Source organism: Mustelus asterias, chromosome 9 (assembly GCF_964213995.1).
Source record: "Mustelus asterias chromosome 9, sMusAst1.hap1.1, whole genome shotgun sequence".
In the NCBI taxonomy this organism is placed as follows: Eukaryota; Metazoa; Chordata; class Chondrichthyes; order Carcharhiniformes; family Triakidae; genus Mustelus; species Mustelus asterias.
In genome coordinates, this window is record NC_135809.1 from 116,778,638 (window position 1) to 116,800,110 (window position 21,473).

The 21,473-nt window shown below is 46.2% G+C and overlaps 1 protein-coding gene across 1 annotated transcript in view; it reads right to left on the reverse strand.

Annotated features, from left to right (window-relative positions):
- Positions 1–21,473, reverse strand: part of LOC144499280 (doublecortin domain-containing protein 1-like) — a 420,979-nt gene that overhangs the window by 54,754 nt on the left and 344,752 nt on the right. Inside the window, exons 22-27 of the mRNA XM_078221394.1 lie at positions 16,115–16,229; positions 14,014–14,184; positions 8,054–8,239; positions 6,012–6,215; positions 2,421–2,625; positions 543–707 (exon numbers count right to left, since the gene is read on the reverse strand). Of these exons, the coding sequence (XP_078077520.1) occupies positions 543–707; positions 2,421–2,625; positions 6,012–6,215; positions 8,054–8,239; positions 14,014–14,184; positions 16,115–16,229 (1,046 nt within the window). The remainder of the gene's footprint in view (positions 1–542; positions 708–2,420; positions 2,626–6,011; positions 6,216–8,053; positions 8,240–14,013; positions 14,185–16,114; positions 16,230–21,473) is intronic.

Consider the following 21,473-nt stretch of genomic DNA (forward strand, 5'->3'; position numbering starts at 1 on the left):
GCCAGCATAATTAAGGACCCCACGCACCCCGGACATTCTCTCTTCCATCTTCTTCCTTCAGGAATAAGATACAAAAGCCTGAGGTCACGTACCAACCAACTCAAGAACAGCTTCTTCCCTGCTGCTGTCAGACTTTCGAATGGACTTACCTTGCATTAAGTTGATCTTTCTCTACACCCTAGCTATGATTGTAGCACTACATTCTGCACTCTCTTGTTTCCTTCTCTATTAACAATATGTTTTGTTTGTATTGTGTGCAAGAAACAATACTTTTCACTGTATGTTAACACATGTGACAATAATAAATCAAATCTTATCAAAAAACCTGCGCGCTTACTTTCAGCGACTGATGCTCGAGGACACCAAGGTGTCGCCGAGTATTCACCTCTTTGAATTTATACCTATTCAAATAATAATCTGCCATCCTATTATTGCTACCGAAGTGGATAACCTCACATTCATCCATGTTATACTACCTTATGAAATTTTCATTGAAAACATTACACTGAGGATATGCCGCACCCCATTTTTAAAGCTCTTACCAGTCAAAGGCATGAACGATTCTCCACAGGAGACCCAGATCTCAATGGGGTTCTTGACAATGAGGCTTATGAGCTCCGTGTCCATACTCTTCAAGTCCTCTGGCGTCACCCGGGGTAAACTCGGCTCTGAGTGGTCATTCTCTGGGATTGATACCTTAGCCTGGTCTAGAAGCAGAAACATGCAGCAGATGAATTAAACCAAGTCGACATACCAGTGAGACTGCATAATTAAAGATTAGTTAGGTGATATTCCCCCTTTTTTGAGACTGAACTTTTTATTTTTTAGGATGAGATGACCAGTTAAAGAAACAGTGATGTTAGAAAGTTGAAATGGTTGCTAAATATATATATTTTAAAAACTTACAAAAAGATTTTGTTGGTTATGGTTTCAAGTCCCACTCCAGGAGCCTGAGCCCAGAATCCAGGCCCAATTCATGCAGAGGTGGCGGGGATCTTGACTGCTGACTCAAAAGCGCTCACGAGAGCCCCGCGTCTCCTTTCTTCGGGAAGGTTCACCCAAAAGAGGCCAACAGTGGCTGCTATTGGTACAAAGCCCACCTGGTAGGATTGTTGCTGGATACTGGGCCAGAATCCCGAACGAAAGGAGGGCTGGGGAGGCGGGGGGGAGGGGGGATGAGGGTGGGGGGCGGGAGGGGGGGTCGCCAGGTGGGGATTGGTGTGGTGGGGGTTCAGCAACAAGACAGGAGCTCAACAGCCTCATCCTTCTTGATTCCGATCTCCTCGCTCAGACACTGATTGTGTTTGAACAAGGCACACCCCAAGGAGTCTGCAAGTAGCTCCGAAAGTTTCTTTGTTATGCTTCTGTCACGGTGAGCCCTCCTGCCAGACATTGGGTTCATACCAGCAATGGCGGATATGGCCCTGAAGTGGAAATTTAACCCTCAACTGGCAGCGGGGTGGGAAGGCCATCCACGGAGGTTCCCATCCCGGATCTATTTGGGATAGAAGCAAGTAGTTGGTGGAGTTGCAGCCCATCACCCTCCCTTCTGATTAAAAAGTATCCCGCCACTAAACAGGACATGGGGGAAGGCACAAGATTCCATCCCTTGTATGCCCGTATCAAAGCAGTGCAGCAGTGTCAGAGATGCCACTTCTTAGATGAAATGTTAAACTGAGGAACCGTTTGTCTCCTGGGGGGAAAGTGAAAGAAAGTATTCTTTCTGATTGTATCACAGCTTGGTGTGGCTCCTGCTCTACCCAAGACCGCAAGAAACTACAAAAGGTCGTGAATGTAGCCCAATCCATCACGCAAACCAGCCTCCCATCCATTGACTCTGTTTACACTTCCCGCTGCCTCGGAAAAGCAGCCAGCATAATTAAGGACCCTACGCACCTCGGACATTCTCTCTTCCATCTTCTTCCGTTGGGAAAAAGATGCAAAAGTCTGAGGTCGCGTACCAACCGACTTAAGAACAGCTTCTTCCCTGCTGCCATCAGACTTTTGAATGGACCTGCCTCGCACTAAGTTGATCTTTATCTACACCCTAGCTAAGGCTGTAACACTACATTCTGCACGCCCTCTTTTCCTCCTCTATGAATAATATAGTTTATCTGCATAGCCAGTCATTGGAAACAATACTTTCACTGTATACTAATAAATAATAATAATAAATCAAATCAAGTCAAAGCTTGCTGCAGCGCCCGGGGTTGTATCAGTGAAAATTCATTGGTATCCTGGCCACTCACCAAACAATGATCTAATGAGTTAGATCATTTCACAAGGGGAGGCCCATGAGCAGTAATTATAAAGGGGCAGGGAGGTTAACAATTACCACCTGTAACTGTTCGTCATATCCCAGAGCTCACACACAAGGCTGTGGGAGGTGAGGTACCATGTGTACAAAATGATTGGCATACCTTCCTTGATCTCCTCACTTAACTCCTTAGGTCTTCCTTCCTCGCTCTGCGTATCATCTTTTGTTTGGGATTTGTGTTCCTGTAAAGCCTCGTTGACTGCCCAAGCTGTCAGTTCACTTACAGTCAGGATCAGGCTTCCGTCTGCTGTGTACAGTCTGCAGGCTGGCCTGTTGAGTTCCAGTCTTTGAGTGCATGCGGTAAGCAACTAGATCAAGGCAACCAGAGAAGATAAAGAAAAATACATTGCAGGGAAATGAGGAAGTAATCATTATTGTTGACATTGTTAGTGTGACATTCTTCTCCCTGCTCCTGAAAAGAGGAATTAATTCATTTAAATCTGACAGCTTAACACTTCAATGCACCCGGGTAAAATGTTGGATGTTGGATACAGAACATGAAAACGCAATCCTAGAAATTTGTCAGTTGTTCATTTTATTGCTAACACTAATTTCAAGGGTTAAATGGCAATCTCTGCACCAGCCATTGCCAGTTACACACAAAATAGGTAATATTAATTTGAGCGGCACAGTGGTTAGCACTGCTGCCTAACAGAGCTAAGGACCCGGTTTCGGTTCCTGGCTTGGGTCACTACCGGACCTTCTCCCCATGTCTGTGTGGGTTTCCTCTGGGTGTTCTGGTTCCTTCTCACAGTCCGAAAGACGTGCTGTTTAAGAGCATTGGCCATGCTAAATTCTCCCTCAGTGTACCCAAACAGGCGCCGGAGTGTGGTGACTAGGGCATTTTCAAAGAACTTCATTGCAGTGTTAATGTAAGCCTACTTGTGACACTAATAAATAAACTTAATTAATGGAGGTGACAAGAGTTATAGTCATAGACTATGGGTGAAATTTTACCAGTTCGTCCCACCCATCAATGGGCGGAGTGAGCCAGTACAATCGCGTGAGAGCTGAGAAATCAGGATCATGCCCAATTCAAGGTCCATTGGTGTCAGGGTCTAGTGGTCGCCTGTATTTCACTGTCATTTACTTTCCAACAGGTGGCCATGAAGGTCAATGCCAATAGTCTATGGATGTCAATGCCAATAGTCTATGGATGTCAATGCCAATAGTCTATGGATGTCAATGCCAATAGTTTATGAAGGTCAAGGCCAATAGCCAATAGAGGTCATTGCCAATAGTCTATGGAGGTCAATGCCAATAGTCTATGGAGGTCAATGCCAATAGTCTATGGATGTCAATGCCAATAGCCAATAGAGGTCATTGCCAATAATCTATGGAGGTCAATGCCAATAGTCTGGTGCTGAGAACATGGGAGCAATACCACAAGCAATTTAACAACCTTGCATGACTTGTCAGGACAGTAATTGTATCTTTGTGTACCAAATTTTTACAACTGTTATGCTGCAACTGTACAGGACCTTGGTGAGACCACATTTGGAATATTGTGTGCAGTTCTGGTCACCTCACTATAAGAAGGATGTGGAAGCGCTGGAAAGAGTGCAGAGGAGATTTACCAGGATGCTGCCTGGTTTGGAGGGTAGGTCTTATGAGGAAAGGTTGAGGGAGCTCGGGCTGTGCTCTCTGGAGCGGAGGAGGTTGAGGGGAGACTTAATAGAGGTTTATAAAATGATGAAGGGGATAGAGAGAGTGAACGTTCAAAGACTATTTCCTCGGGTGAATGGAGCTAGTGCAAGGGGGCATAATTATAGGGTTCATGGTGGGAGATATAGGAAGGATGTCCGAGGTAGGTTCTTTACTCAGAGAGTGGTTGGGGTGTGGAATGGACTGCCTGCAGTGATAGTGGAGTCAGACACTTTAGGAACATTTAAGCGGTTATTGGATAGGCACATGGAGCACACCAGGATGATAGGGAGTGGGATAGCTTGATCTTGGTTTCAGATAAAGCTCGGCACAACATCGTGGGCTGAAGGGCCTGTTCTGTGATGTACTGTTCTATGTCTATAACTGAATGGCAGTCTCACATGCCGTTCCAATAACCACACCCTCATCACAGGCTTGCAACAATCTATCTCAACAATGGTTCAAATCTCGCATCCATACTTTTCACCTCATCTCACACACTTAGCACTGCTGCATGCCACACACTCACATCTCACAGTTAGCACATACTGCCATCTATTCAACTGAGCTAGGTACATAACCTTCAACGCACTCACGGGCACACTACCCTCTCTTTTGCAGGAAAAGGTGGCAGCATCATTGATAGCTGCAAGAGCCAATTGGCAGTAATTAGCGACTAACCTGCAGTTGGGTAGGTCCCTTTAAAAAGTGCTGATGGAAGAAGTTCCCTCCCGCAGCTGAACACACGTTTAACTGTGTGCATTTAAGAGAGGGAGTTAACAGAGAAGTTGAAATGGCGGGGCTTGCGTCAAATCAGCTTTGGCTCGACCCACTCTGCATAATTACGGCTGCATTATCATCCTCAACAATGTGGCGATAAGAGTGGGTCCTATCAGAAATGATCAGTAGCAGTAGGCATGCCATCTCTCACCTCAACCAGTACCTAGCGCCAAATATTAGAAATATAGAATCTCTATAGTGCAGAAGGGGGCCATTTGTCCCATCGAGTCTGCACTGACAAAATTCCCACCCAGGCCCCATCCCCACAAGCCCACATATCCACCCCGCTAATCCCTCTAACCTATGCATCCCGGAACACTAAGGGGCAATTTAGCATTGGCAATGCACCTATCCTGCACATCTTTGGACATTGCAGACTTAGTTCCCAGAGTGCACAGCAAGTTCAGCGTAGGGGTGGTTCATTTCTAATATCAGGTAATTAAGCACTCAAAATGTTTTCCTTAAATTTCTGTCTCGGTGCTTGACTTTACTAAAATATAAAATTAAAGCTTTGTGCAGGAAATTAAAATATTCACGAAGCTGAGCTCTAAGCGATATGTGGATGTTTTGGGAATCTCGGCATTAAACAACCAAACTCATCACAGTGGGAGAAGGAAGCAGAGACCCAGAATTGTATGAATACCACAGAATTGCCAATGGAAAATGGCACTGATGGTTGTAAGTTTCCATGACTCTTTCACTGAGTTGATAGCAGATAGGTGGAGAATGCCCATCCCCTTTGCTCCCTTATGGGCATTCACCCTCCCACCCCATTTGGTGGTGGTCATGACTTGGTTTAGCTCAGTTGGCTGGAGAGTTGGTTAGTGATGCAGAGCGATGCCAATAGCACGGGTTCAATTCCCACACTGGCTGAGGTTATTCATGAAGGCCCATCTTCTCAACCTTACCCCTTGTCTGAGGTGTGGTGAACCTCAGGTTAAATCACCACTAGTCAGCCCTCTCTCAAAGGGTAGAGGAGCTGATGGTCATCTGGGACTATGGCGACTTTACCATGGGTGGGATTTTACGACCTCGATCGGACAAGACTCATAAAATCCCGCCCGAGACCAATGGAGGATTCCAAGCCTCATCTGCCAAATTCCAAGGCTGGCAAGGAGGCAAAGTTCCAGCCCATGTGTCTGGAGTAGAACATTTTCATCAGAACTGAAAATGGTTGTGCTGTCCTCTCCTGAGAGGCTGACAAACTTGGGGTTCATTCCCAGCATTTTCTGTTTTACATCTGAACATGTTATTTACTTAGCTTTATTACCGAGGAAAAAGTCGTGCCAATGATGAGTTGACCATCCTTATATCCAGCCCCATTTCGGTAAGCCAAGACTCTTACTGCCAATTGGGTCTTGGCAGCTGAGACCTCCCGCGAGATAGTCTGGACTGAGGTCTCCCTACGCAAAGAAATCCATTTCTCTTCCCAGCAGGCCAAACTATTTTCAGCTTCCGCAGTGGAAAGGTTAACCTGTAACCAAAAAAAAAGCAAAATCTGCCAGCTGTTTGCAAATGGAGGGTAGCACAACACTTGCAACTCCACCCACCCCACTCCATCTTGGCGTAATCTGGTTCCTGCCCAGTGAGGGTGGGAACCAGATTAGCATATTTAAATAGTCATTTAAATATGCTAATCTGGTTTAATAGTCATTTAAATATGCTTTGCCTGCTTCAAACGGATTCTCCCAGCTCCTGCGATTCTCCGACTCTTGAACGCAGCGGAAACCCGACGGTTTCCACAGAGTCCAGTCATGATGGCCACACCTACAGGCAGTGCCTAGGGGTGGGGGGGGAGCCTGAATGAGGAGGCACCTGAAGGGGTGGGGCCTGAAGGGGTGGGGCATGAAGGCGACTGGGCGTGAATGGGGTGGGGTATAAAGGGCGCCCCGATCTCTGTGAAGCCGGGCTTGCCAGTGTGCTCAGGCCCTGCCCCACACCAAACAAGTGCAAAACTCTCTCCCTCCCAAAAAATGACTAAGTGCAGGAAGATTGTGACTAAATTCACCCAGTTTTCTCACTCAAAATGATACTTTCATTTCTAAGGTTCTTTTGCCAATCACCTTATATCTGTGTTCCCTGGATACCAACCTCCCCTTCTGGTGGAAACAATTTCTACTTACTTGGCACAGTGGTTAGCACTGCTGCCTCACAGCGCCAGGGACCCAGGTTCAATTCTGGCTTTGGGTCACTGTCAGTGTGGAGTTTGCACATTCTCCCTGTGTCTGTGTGGGTTTCCTCCGGGTGCTCTGGTTTCCTCCCACACTCCAAAGATGTGCGGATTAGATGGAGTGGAAATCTGCAGATTTCCACTCCATCTGATGAAGGAGCAGCACTCCAAAAGCTAGTGGCGTTTGCTACCAAATAAACCTGTTGGACTTTAACCTGGAGTTGTTAGATTCCTTAGATGGAGTGGCCATGCTAAATTGCCCCTTAGTGTTGGGGAGATTAGCAGGGTAAATACATGGGGTTATGGGGATAGGGCCTGGGTGGGATTATCAATGCAGACTCAATGAGCCGAATGGCCTTTTTCTGCACTGTAGGGATTCTATGATAATTTTGAACCTCTATTAAAAGTCCCCTTCACTTTGTCTGCACTAAGGAGAGCAACCCAGTTTCTCTGATCTCGCCACGTAACATGATTTGTGAGAAATCCATTTATGGTTTTGTTGCACTTCACAAAATAAGCAAAGAGTAGAAGTTAAGAGTTAGGAATTCTGACCACCCTGAACCTTCATCCCGGCCATTAATCCCACTTTAAATTGGGAAAGATTCCATGGAAATTTTATACTCCCAAATGATCTTATTATCAGTGCCTACAGTGCAGCGCTTCCTCATTACTGCAGTTGAGTTGCATATAATACCACAAGTTCCAGTCAAAATGGAGACGATTTGGGTAATTCCCCCATCAGTCACCCCTGGAAGCCATGCTGCTATAAGTGACTGGGTTGATTTTTATACACATTGGTTATACAACCTAACGATCCCTACTCACTATATTTTGATGGTGAAATAATCAATTTGTGTTCTGGAATCATCTTCTACTGGCTCCATTTTGTTAGAAAAATTATGTTGCTTTTATTGGAGGACTTTGCTGTAGTTTCAATCATGATCACTTCATCAAATTCATACATAATATGTTCAAAAAAACTCTGTTTGCCGAATAGATAAACTGACATAAAGTGTATTGTTTTCCACGAATCCCGCTGTGAATTCCACCCCACTTCCAATTCAGTGGCTGGCACAATGTAACTCATAGTGGTGTCAATACTCACTTTGTTAAGTATTCATCCAGATTAAAGTATAGCTCACCCTCGCAACCTTGAGGCACTTAAAAGGCCCAGTTTCTTCAACCTGGCTCTGTGCGCGGCCCGTTGCACAGGTGAATGGGTTACCTGGATGGAGTTTCGTCATAACGTTCTGCCCCCTCAGCGCCCTGGCGCATGCCAAACAAACCACGGTTCTCTGCCTTGTGCTGGCATGGGTAATGCAATAACCCTAATGCAGAAATGTAAAGAGGAGGTTGATGGGTGAGATTTTCCACAGATACAACTATGTCATTGGAAGACAAAATCTGTATAAATCATGTGTACATAATTACACAAAACACATAGAGAACTTAGCATTCCAGTCTCTACATCACACAAAGCATATAGTTGCACTGGAGGGGGTGCAAAAAGATATACCAGAATTATATCAGAAATAATGAGTAGGTTGGGACTCTTTTTTTCCAGAATTTTAAAATTATGCAGAAATTGATAGGAGCAAGTGTTTCCAGTTGTAGTGGAGTCCAGAAATAGGGACCACAAATGTAAAATGGTCCAATGAGCAATTCAGGAGAAGTTGCTTCACCCAGAGAGTGGTTAGAGTATGGAACTCGTTAACACGAAGAGTAGTTGAATGCATGAATAATATGGATGTATTTCTCAAAAAGCTGCATAAACATACTAGGCAGAAAGGAATAGAAGGATCTGCTGATAAATGAAGTAGCATTGGAGGAGGCTCATGTGGAATGTAAACAGGCTAATTGGGCCAGAAGACAAGTTTCTGCGCTATACATTCTATGAAAATGTATCATAACAAGCCTATGGTCCTGATACTGGAAGTGTTGCAGGTCGTGGGAGGGGAGACAGGCACCCAAACATTTTAGGGGTGAGGATGGAGGGTCAGATCCCCAACCTCAGTGTCTTTGAGGAGGTAACAAGGAAGTTAGATAAAAAAGAACCAGTGGACGTGATTTATTTAGATTTCCAGGAGGCCTTTGACAAGGTGCCGCATAGGAGACTGTTAAATAAGTTAAGAGCCCATGGTGTTAAGGGTACGATCCTGGCATGGATAGAGGATTGGCTGACTGGCAGAAGGCAGAGAGTGGGATAAAGAGGTCTTTTCCAGGATGGCAGCCGGTGACTAGTGGTGTGCCTCAGGGGTCAGTGCTGGGACCACAACTTTTCACAATATACATTAAAGATTTGGAGGAAGGAACTGAAGGCACTGTTGCTAAGTTTGCAGATGATACAAAGATATGTAGAAGGACAGGTAGTATTGAGGAAGCAGGGCGGCTGCAAAAGGACTTGGACAGGTTAGGAGAGTGGGCAAAGAAGTGGCAGATGGAATACAATGTGGAAGAGTGTGAGGTTATCCACTTGGAAGGAGGAATGGAGGCATAGACTATTTTCTAAATGGGGAAATGCTTAGGAAATCAGAAACACAAAGGGACTTGGAAGTCTTTGTTCTAGATTATTTTAAGGTTAACGTGCAGGTTCAGTCGGCAGTTAGGAAGGCAAATGCAATGTTAGCATTCATGTCGAGAGGGCTAGAATACAAGAGCAGGGATGTACTTGTATAAGGCTCTGGTCAGACCCCATTTGGAGTATTGTGAGCAATCTTGGGCCCCAGGTCTAAGGAAGGATGTGCTGGCCTTGGAAAGGATCCAGAGGAGGTTCACAAGAATGATCCCTGGAATGAAGAGCTTGTCATATGAGGAACGGTTGAGGACTCTGGCTCTGTACACTTTGGAGTTTTGAAGGATGAGGGGGGAATCTTATTGAAGGTAGTCAAGAAGGGATACGGCATGCTTGTCTTCATCGTCCGGGGCATTGAGTTTAAAAATTGGCAAGTCGTGTTGCAGCTTTATAGAGCCTTAGTTAGGCCGCACTTGGAATGTAGTGTTCAATTCTGGTCGCCACACTACCAGAAGGATGTGGAGGCTTTGGAGAGGGTACAGAAAAGATTTACCAGGATGGTGCCTGGTATGAAGGGCATTAGCTATGAGGAGAGGTTGGAGAAACTTGGTTTGTTCTCACTGGAGTGACGGAGGTTGAGGGGAGACCTGATAGAAGTCTACAAGATTATGAGGGGCATGGACAGAGTGGATAGTCAGAAGCTTTTTCCCAGGGTGGAAGAGTCAATTACTAGGGGGCATAGGTTTAAAGGAGATGTACGAGACAGATTTTTTACACAGAGGGTGGTGGGTGCCTGGAACTCGTTGCTGGGGGAGTTGGCGGAAGCGGATACAGTTGTGACTTTTAAGGGGTGTCTTGTCAAGCACACGAATAGGGTGGGAATAGAGGGATATGATCCCTGGAAGGGGAGGGGGTTTTAGTTCAGTCGGGCAGCATGGTCGCTGCAGGCTTGGAGGGCCGAAGGGCCTGTTCCTGTGCTGTAATTTACTTTGTTCTTTGTTCTTTTACAGGATACTGCGAGGCCTGGATAGAGTGGACGTGGAGAGGATGTTTCCACTTGTAGGAAAAACTAGAACTAGAGGGCACAACCTCAGGCTGAAGGGATGATCCTTTAAAACAGAGATGAGGATGAATTTCTTCAGCCAGAGAGTGATGAATCTGTGGAACTCTTTGCCGCAGAAGGCTGTGGAGGCCAGGTCATTGAGTGTCTTTAAGACAGAGATCGATAGGTTCTTGATTAGTAAGGGGATCAGAGGTTATGGGGAAAAGGCAGGAGAATGGGGATGAGAAAAATATCAGCCATGATTGAATGGTGGAGCAGACTCGATGAGCCGAGTGGCCTAATTCTGCTCCTATGTCTTATGGTCTTATGATTTTTGTATGGGGGAAAGGGAATGGAGGGTGGTGGGTGTGGAGGGAGAACTCCTCTTTCCTCCTGGCTCACAAGTAGTGCTGTAAAGGCACTTGACCTCCCCTTCCAAGTTGTCTTCAGCTCTCTTTAGCTGATAGGCTCCATGAGGCCTGTGACACCCTGTCCACGGTAAATCCTGAAAAACCTGTTAGGTTGAATCAATGGCTGTCGACTTTATTAAAATATTCAAATTGACAGCCAGACTTCTGGGAATGGATTGGCTGCCTATCCTTTGTCCCCCCTTCAATAAATTCAAAAGTGCATGGATCAAAAAGGGCTTGGATTAGTTTTGAGATTTTGAGATGCACATATCTGTTGGCACAGTAGTTATACTGTTGCCTCACAGAGACAGGGACCCAGGTTCAATTCTGGCCTTGGTTTTTTTATTCGGTCGCGGGACAAGGGCCTCGCTGGCTCGGCCAGCATTTATTGCCCATCCCTAGTTGCCCTTGAGAAGGTGGTGGTGAACAGCCTTCATGAAACGTTGAGGTCTGCGTGCTCTGGGTTGACTTGTGGGTTGACCCAGTGACTGCGAAGGAATGGCGGCGATATATTTCCAAGTCAGGATGGTGAGTGACTTGGAGGGGAACTTACAGGTGATGGTGTTTCCAGTATCTGCTTCCCTTGTCCTTCTGGATGGAAGTGGTCCTGGGTTTGAAAGGTGACTATCTGTGTAGAGTTTGCACGTTCTCCCTGTGTCTGTGTGGGTTTCCTCCGGGTGCTCCAGTTTCCTCCCACACTCCAAAGATGTGTGAGTTAGGTTTATTGGCCATGCTAAATTGCCCCTTAATGTCAGGGGGATTAGCAGGGTAAATACATGTGGTTTTGGGGAAAGGGCCTGGGTGGGACTGTTGCCAGTGCAGACTCGATGGGCCAAACGGCCTCCTTCTGCACTGTAGGGATTCTATGATTCTATGAATGAATAAAATAAAAATCTGACCTGATCCAACTCATGCATTTTGAGGGATTAAAATACTTCCCACTATTTCTATAGCACCATTAAGATATTAAAACTTCTCATGATACTTCACAGAGCAGAATTGGGCATGAACCAATAGTAAGCAAGGAACTAGAGGAGCCAAGTGATCATTAAAAATGTCTTAAAGAGGCTTTTGACATGAAACAGAGAAATGTCAAAGTTTTGGGATTTAGGAAAAAGGTTCCATACTCCAGACTTCAGACAGCAACAATTGATCTTTCATGTTGTTAGAAATATATTCAACTGATCATCTTGCTGGTGCCAGTACAGAGCGGGACTGCGGATAGTTGGGAACCTGTCTCGGGGGCAGGGAATTCAGATGGTGTTCGTAAAGCAGAAGTGGAAATGAATAGGGTTGGGAAGCATTTTCTGATCAGGGCCAGTGTGATCTCCTGGACTCGTTTCGATCGCCACAGGGGGTCGGAGAGGAATTTCCCAGATTTTCTTTCCCCATATTGGCCCTGGGGTTTTCACTCTGGGTTTTCGCCTCTCCCTGGAGATCACATGGTCTGGAATGGGGGGGTGGGGGTGAGTTAATAGGTTGTGATGAACAAAGCATCGTAGCTGTGAGGGACAGCTCGGTGGATAGGATATTAGGATGTAGATAGGCTGGAAAATTGGGCGGGGATCCTGGATTCAGGATTCAATCCTGGACCGGGGAGCGGCGCGGGCTTGGAGGGCCGAAGGGCCTGTTCCTGTGCTGTATTGTTCTTTGTTCTTTGTTCTTTGTTTGAGAGACAGTAATTCCATTAGTCTGCAAGGTATTACTTTATCATGTTTATGTTTGCAATGGTTCCTCTTTACATCTCTTTCTGAAGAACACAATGTCATTTCTTCTTCATCTCCCTCTCTTTTGAGAAACTGAAATGTTATTTGATGTTCATGGGTCCAAGTGCAGAGGTTTTCATACTAACAGAGAAGGTTAAAGGGGAGACCTAATAGAGGTGTTCAAAATTCTGGAAAGTTTTGATAAACCAGATCAGGGGGAAGTGTTTCCAATGCTAGCATGATTGGTAAGCAGGGACACACAGATATAAAGTAACTGGCAAAGGAACCAGAGGGGAGATGAGGAACAGTTTTTTTTTTACAAGTTATTTGTTATAATCTGGAAGACATTGTCTGAAGGGCAGTGGAAGAAGATTTAATGGCAGCACTCAAAAGGGAACAGGATACTTTGGAAAATGCAGGAGAGTGGAACTCATTGGATAGCTCTTTCAAACAGCCAGCACAGGAACAATGGGCCAAAAGGTCTCCTTCCATGCTGTACGGTTCTCTGATTTGGCGGAAGAGTATCTACTGTCTCTAATGGTTTTAGGGCAGGGAGGCATTCAGTGAGCTAGACTTTTCATTCATCTTTAGTCAAAGTATCCTTTAGTGGCGTTGCTTCACTGGCATTCATAGATTCACCAGGATGCTGCTTGGTATGGAACATTTAAGTTATGAAGAGAGATTGGGTAGGCTTGGGTTTTTTTTTATTGGAGCAGAGAAGACTGAAGGGCAACCTGATCGAGGTGTACAAGATTATGAGGGGCATGGACAGATAAGGAGCAGCTGTTCCCCTTAGTTGAAGAGTCAGTCAAAAGGGGACATAGGGTCAAGGTGAAGGGCAGGAGGTTTGGGGGGGGGGGAACATGAGGAAAATCCTTTTTACCCAGAGGGTGGTGACGGTCTGGAATGCGCTGCCTGGGACGGTGGTAGAGATGGTTTGCCTCGCGTCCTTTAAAAAGTATCTGGACGAGCACTTGGCACATCATAACATTTAAGGCTGTTGGCCAAGTGCTGGCAGACGGGATTAGGTGGGAGTTCAGGTGTTTCTAATGTATCGGTGCGGACTCGATGGGCTGACGGGCCTCGCCTGCACTGTATGATTCTATGACTCAATGATTCTATGATTGCAGTTGGTGAGTGTTGGAGGTTTCAGTGCCTCATGCAGGACAGGTCTGTGGTGTTTTGTAATCAAAAGAGACATTCATACCAGCCAGGACCAACAATGACATTTTAGAAATGCTCCAGTTCTGTAACATCGGAAAATAAAGAGAAAGCTGAATTCAAAACAAACCCAATTTCTCCAAGACTGGTTCAAATACATTCTCACTTGGGCTAAAGTAGCCGCTCCAAACATTCACGTACCTGCAAATATAAATTCACCAAAACCTTCAATGCGATTGATAAAACAAAATGGAAACGGGGTTACACTTACAGGTTGATCTAGTTCCTCTGTTTTACAGATGCAGAAAGTGCACACAGATGCCTGATTAGCAGCTGTAATTTCCTTGTCCAATACTGAGGTGTAAAAAGCACACAGCACTTTTATCTCTGGCGTCCAGAACCATTTCTGATTTGCGACTCCATTACTGTACCCTTTATATTTCTGTGGTAAGATATCAAAAATATTATGTCAGGTAAAGGGAGCTGCCAACACAAAAGATAGAATGGATTTCTGTTGGGGTTGGCTCTTGCAACTGGGTCATGAGATCAAGTTTTCAAGCCCCACTCCTGAGGCATGAGCACATAATCTTGGCACGAACATTGGCCAGAATGCCCCTGCTCTTCTTTAATTCGTGAATCATAGAATCCCTACAGTGCAGAAGGAGGCCATTCAGCCCATCGAGTCTGCACAGACAACAATTCCACCCAGCCCCTATCCCCATACCACTCTCCTCACCCCACCACCGTATTTATCCTAGTTAGTCCCCCTGACACTGACAGTCAATTTAGCATGGCCAATCCACCAAATCTGCACATCTTTGGAATGTGGGAGGAAACCCAGAGGAAACCCATGCAGACACAGGGGGAACGTGCAAACTCCACATAGTCACCTCAGGCCGGAATTGAACTTGGGTCCCTGGCGCTGTGTGGCAGCAGTGCTGAGCACTGTGCCACTGTGCTGCCCAAAGTGCCATGGGATCTCTTATCTTCTCCCTAAGAGGACAGATGATTTTACATCGTATTTGGAAAATAGCACTTCTAAACAGTTTCGATGACATGTTGAAGTTTCTGTTTTAGGACTGGAGCCCACAGCCTTCCAACAGAGACAAAGGTGCGACCCACTGAGCCACAGTGCACACCATGTGGCAGCAAGGTCCCCCCCCAACGGTAATGAGATAAATGAGCAGATAAGCTGTTTATATATTTATTTATTTTAGATATATTTTACATATATATTTTAGATAGTCAGATTTCCAAGGGTGGAAGTGTCAATTACAAGGGGGCACAGGGTTCAAGGTGAGAGGGGGAAAGTTTAAGGGAGATTTGAGGGGGAAGCTTTTCACACACAGAGAGTGGTGGGTGCCTGGAATGCGCTGCCAGAGGAGGTGGTGGAAGCAGGCACATTAGCAACATTTAATAGGCACCTGGATGGGTACATGGATAGGGAGGGAATAGAGGGATACAGACTAAGTAAGGGCAGAAGGTTTTTTTTAGTTAGGGCATCATGATTGGCACGGCTTGGAGGGCCAAAGGGCCTGTTCCTGTGCTGTACTTTTCTTTGTTCTTTATTCTTAGCGGTGCTAGTTGGGGGTTAAATGTCGAACACGAAGATAACTCGCCTCTTTTCTTTGAAAAGCATCATGAGGTTTCTCATATTCATCCCCAGGATTGCGATGAAGAGTCAGCCTTTGGTTGTGCACTTCAGCCTCTGGAGCAGGACTTGAATTCACAGCCCTCTAGCTCAAGCGCTCTACCTCCAAGTGAAGTCTGGCTATAGTGGACTCAGCCCCTATTCTGGCACCGCATTTCACACAGTGCCCAAGGTAAGCCAGTGTGGGGCTCCCCCTTCCACATTATCCCTAACTTCAGCAATGCCAACAGTGTGGAAAGCTTGAGAGGAAATGCACTCTTCAGCTGATTGCAACGTTCAACTGCAGCACGGTGGCACAATGGTTAGCACTGCTGCCTCACAGCGCCAGGGACCCGGGTTCAATTCCTGGCTTGGGTCACTATCTGTATGGAGTTTGCACATTCTCCCCATGTCTAGGTGAGTTTCTTCTGAGTGCACCGGTTTCCTTCCAAAGTAGGTTGATTGGCCATGCTAAATTGACTCTCATGTCAGGGGATTAGCAGAGTAAATATGTAGGGTTGCGAGAATATGGGGTCGGTACAGATTCGATGGGCCGAATGACCACCTTCTGCACTGTAGGGATTCTATGTTATGATATGGTTACAATCATCAGTTTGAGCCTATGATTATTGTTTGATTGGCACACAGTAACAATATTTTGCATTACGTCATGTTGAATCATGTTTCAATATAATTGCACAGTTTGCTCAGTTGTGAATGGAATAGTTAAAATAATGCTGACCTGAAGGATAATTGAACATCCCTGAACTTCCACCACACTGTTGCCATCGCCCAGTTTAATCTGGGGCATTGAGACTGCGAGCACCAGATCTGGGTCACCCATTAAATGGAAGGTTCTGTTGAGTCAATACACAGAGTTTGAATTGCTTTCCTCTGTAGTAAGAGGCTGGCTTTGTTACATCACATGGGCTCGGTTTCAAGTTAACAGGGCAGATCTTCCTCCCTTTGCAGTTCAGAGTGAACATTAGAAATAGGAGCTGGATTAGGCCATGTGGCCCCTCAAGTCTGTTCTGCCATTAGCAAGATCAGGGCTGAGCTTTTCAACTCGTTTCCTGTACTGGACTTTAAGAACATAAGAACATAAAAACTAGCAGCAGGAGTAGGCTATCTGGCTCCTCGAGCCTGCTCCACCATTCAATAAGCTCATGGCTGATCTTTTCGTGGACTCAGCTCCACTTACCCGCCCACTCACCATAACCCTTAATTCCTTTACTGTTCAAAGATTTATCTATTTTTGATGCCCTTATTGTTCAAAAAACTACTCAACCAGTTTTTAATATGGAATCATAGAATTGTACAGTGCAGAAGAGACCCTTCGGCCCATCGAGTCTGCAACGACATGCGAGAAACACCTGAACTCCCAACTAATCCCATCTACCAGCACTTGACTCATAGCTCTGAATGTTGTGATGTGCCAAGTGTTCATCCAGGTGCTTTTTAAAGGATGAGAGGCATCCCACCTGTACCATCCTCCCAGGCAGTGGATTTCAGACTATCACCACCCTCTGGGTAAAAAGGCTTTTCCTCACATCCCTCACATCTCACATTTCTCCTCATCTTAGCCCTAAATATCTAACTCCTGATCCTGAGAACCATGAGAACCATGAGAGCCAAGTGAGCAGGTTATTATGGTACAAGCATTGTTTGAAAGCGCTGTTGATGACACCTTCCTTCACTTTGCTGTGGATCAAGAGTAGTCTGATGGGCCATAATTATCCAGATTGGATTTGTCCTCCTTTTTGTGGACAGGAAGCATTTGGTCAATTTGCGGCATTATCAGGTAGAAGCTGGTATTACCCCTGCACTGGAACAATGCCAGGGATACAGCTAGTTCCAGAGCACGTCTTCGTACTACTGCCAAGATATTGTCAGGGTCCATAAACTTTGCGGTATTCTGTTCTTTCAGCTGTTTCTTGACATCATATGGAGTGGGGGTGGCATGATGGCACAATAGACTGCTGCCTCACAATGCCAGGAACCTGGGTTCAATTCCGGTCTTGGGTAGCTGTGTGGCGTTTGCACATTCTCCCCGTGTCTGCGTGGGCTTCCTCCGGTTTCCTCCCACAGTTCAAAGATGTGCAAGTTAGGTGGATGGGCCGTGCTAAGTTGCCTCTTAGTGTCCAAGATGTGTAGGTTAGGCGGATTAGCCATGGTAAGTGCGTGGAGTTATGGGGATAGGGCAGGAGGGTGGGCATCGGTAAGACGCTCTTTAGTCGAGTCGGTGCAGACTCAGTGGGCCTAATGGCCTCTTCTGCGCTGTAGGGATTCTATGAATCGAATTGGCCTGAGACTGACATCTGTGATGCGAGGGATATCAGGAGAAGGCCAAGAGCAATCATCTACTCGGCATTTCTGCCTCAAGATGGTTACAGATATATTTTACACTGATATGCTGGGATGCAATGATGGGGGGGGGGGGGGGGGGGGGGGGGGGGGGGGGGGGGGGGGGTGGTGGTGGGTGGAGGGCCATCAAGGGTTGTTTTATGGGGAATGGGGTGAAGACAGCAGATCAGAGAGAGAGCAGTACAATACCTGAGGCAAAAAAACTATGGGAGTCATTGGCATAGTGGTATTGTCACTGGACTAGTGACCCAGGGTAATGCTCTGGGGACCCAGGTTCGAATCCCAACCATGGCAGAAGGCAAAATTTGAAATCAATAAAAAATCTAGAGTTCAAAGTCTAACCATGAAACCATTGTTGATTGTCAGGAAAAACCCATCTGGTTCACTAATGTCCTTTAGGGAAGGAAACCTGCCATCCTTACCTGGTCTGGCCTACATGTGACTTCAGAGCCACAGCAATGTAGTTGACTCTTAATTACCCATGGGGATGGGCAATAGATGCTGACTCAGTCAGCTATGCCCATATCCCATGAACGAATCTTTTTTTTAACAATATCAGTTAATATGGGGGCCAGGATTGGAGATTACGAGTTCAGCAATTCAGTGGGAAGTGAAGGGAGTTAGGCTTGTGTAATTTAAATTTCAAGACTGAAAATCTTCAAAAACAGGAAAAAATAAAGAAATATAGAGGCTGAAAAGCATTCTATTTTTCAATGGCCTAAATGTTTCAGATGGCGGTGTTTTGCTCTCCCGCTAACTCTCAGTGCCCCGCAATCATTCCACGCTTCAATAAGCATTCGGTGGTTGGCTGGCAGCTCTCCAATCCCTGCAGCGACAGTGCTGCAATGAACTGAAGAAGGAATGCAGGAGGACGCATGAGACTAAGTCCAAGCTCTGGAGGCCCAGGTGAGTTCAAGGGGTCCAAGGGTGATGAGGGTAAGGAAGGTTTGGGGGAAGGGGGAGCACCAGTGGGGTGAGGGGGGGGTCTTGGGGGGAGGAGGGTCCAGAGGTCACTGGACCTGAAGGGTCCGTCTTCTGAAGGGGACTTCTGAAGGAGGTGCTCCCCTCACTCCACTTAATAAGAACATAACATAAGAAATAGGAGCAGGAGTAGGCCATCTGGCCCCTCGAGCCTGCTCCGCCATTCAATAAGATCATGGCTGATCTTTTCGTGGACTCAGCTCCACTTACCCGCCCGCTCACCATAACCCTTAATTCCTTTACTGTTTAAAAATGTATTTATCCTTACCTTGAAAACATTCAATGAAGTAGCCTCAACTGCTTCACTGGGAAGGGAATTCCACAGATTCACAACCCTTTGTGTGAAGAAGTTCCTCCGCAACTCAGTCCTAAATCTGCTCCCCCTTATTTTGAGGCCATTCCCCCTAGTTCTAGTTTCACCCGCCAGTGGAAACAATTTCCCTGCTTCTATCTTATCTATTCCCTTCATAATCTTTCTACAAGATCTCCCCTCATTCTTCTGAATTCCAATGAGTATAGCCCCTGTCTACTCAGTCTCTCCTCATAAGCCAACCCTCTCAACCCTTAAGGTGAGGGGCAGGCCTTCATCTAGGACCGCTCAGGTCCCCTGTGATAAAGGGGCTCCCAGAGTGCTATAGGGAGTAACTATACGCAGTAACAATGAAGAAAAGGCCGATATATCACAGAGTCATGTTTGTCAACCCTCACTTCCCCAACTCCTGTTCCTGCATGAAATGTTGATTTTTAGCCTTCTCTCATGCAAGTTCAATCCTCCCACCAGCCTAAAAATTGACTCTGGATAGGAAATGGCCCTGAAGTGGCCAATAGTTGACTGCTTAAGAGCTTCTATTGGGGAAAGGGCGGGCTTCATGTTTATGGCCTTGCCGACCCCAGCGTTAAACCACTGAGCGTTTGGGGTGGGTGGGAAGCCAGAGGGAATCCCATCCCTTTGACTTCACCAACCCCACATCCCCTCGCATTCCCCCTCTACAACCCTCCCCCACTACCCCCCCCCCCCCCCGCCTCCCCCCACTCACCCGCCTAAAAACCCATCAGAGTGTAAAATTCTGACCAATTACTTTTTCCACTATATGTATCTTTTACTAAAAATAACATCCATCACAGAACCCGAGAGCTTGTGTGAGATATTGTGAAAAGCAGATTTCTTGACTGAGGCAAACATCCTGGGAAGTTGGTCAAGAAAAGTAAGAGGTTGTTTAGTTAAGAGGTAGAAAAGTGCGCAGTCAAACAGGTTTCCACTTCCAGCTCTGTCTGCAGTTATGCTGTAGAACAGGAGCTTTGGAATCCTACAGACATTGATATAAACCTTTTGCCGATTTCAATACTTAATTGAAATGCACTCCACAAATCAACATGTAATTTAATAGCTCTGCAATGATAAATATTCTCAGGGAGGCCTTCCATATAACTCCTGTGGTGTCATATTCAGTTCAGGTCTCACACAACATGACTCTGTGATATATCAGCCCTTTCTTCATTGTTACTGCGTCCCAATCCTCAACCTCCCTATAGCACTCTGGGAGCCCTTTTATCACAGGGGGCTTGAGCGGTTCAAGATGAAGGCCTGCCCCTCACCTTAAGGGAAGCAAATGATGTGCTATAAATGCCAACTTTGCCATTAGCTGTGAACAATTATAATAAGAGATCTGTACTCGTTGGAGTTTAGAAGGATGAGGGGGGGGATCTTATTGAAACTTACAGGATACTGCGAGGCCTGGAAAGAGTGGACGTGGAGAGGATGTTTCCATTAGTGGGAAAAACTAGAACCAGAGAGCACAACGTCAGGCTAAAGGGACGATCCTTTAAAACAGAGATGAGGAAGAATTTCTTCAGCCAGAGAATGGTGAATCTGTGGAACTCTTTGCCGCAGAAGGCTGTGGAGGTCAGGTCATTGAGTGTCTTTAAGACAGAGATAGATAGGTTCTTGATTAATAAGGGGATCAGGGGTTATGGGGAAAAGACAGGAGAATGGGGATGAGAAAAATATCAGCCGTGATTGAATGGCGGAGCAGACGCGATGGGCCGAGTGGCCTAATTCTGCTCCTATGTCTTATGGTCTAAGATATGTCCATCCTTGGCCTGCTGCAGTGCTCCAGTGAAGCTCAGTGCAAGCTGGGGGAGCAGCATCTCATCTTCAGATTGGTCAAAGAATCTTCAATGTGCAGAAGGAGGCCTTTCGACCCACTGAGTCTGCACCATCTCTCTGAAAGAACACTCCACCCAAGCCCAACCCCGTAACCCCACACATTTACCTGCTAATTCCCCTAACCTACGCATCTAGGGACGCTAAGGGGTAATCTAGCATGACTAATCCACCTAATCTTTGGACAGTGGGAGGAAACTAGAGCACCCGAAAGAAACCCACGCAGACACGGGGATAATGTGCAAACTCCACACAGACGGTCAGACAAGGCCGGAATCGAACCTGGGTCCACGGCGCTGTGAGGCAGCAGTGTGAACCACTGTGCCACCGTGTTGCCCTTGGGAGTCAAGTTGCAGACCTTGGGATTTAAGGTTGAGTTCGGCAGCTTTAGATTATGACTTTTCTCCTCCATCTTAAACGCCCTTTTTTAAAATATCCGAGACATGTATTTCCTCAGTGCAGACCCCCCCTCCCCCTCCCCCAGCAGGCCATCTGTCTATTGTTCTCAAAATTGCTGCTTTTTGTTGCAATCTCCCACAGCTCAAACACATTCTCCATCCCTTCAGTTCTGAAGAGTCAAAGGACTCGCAAT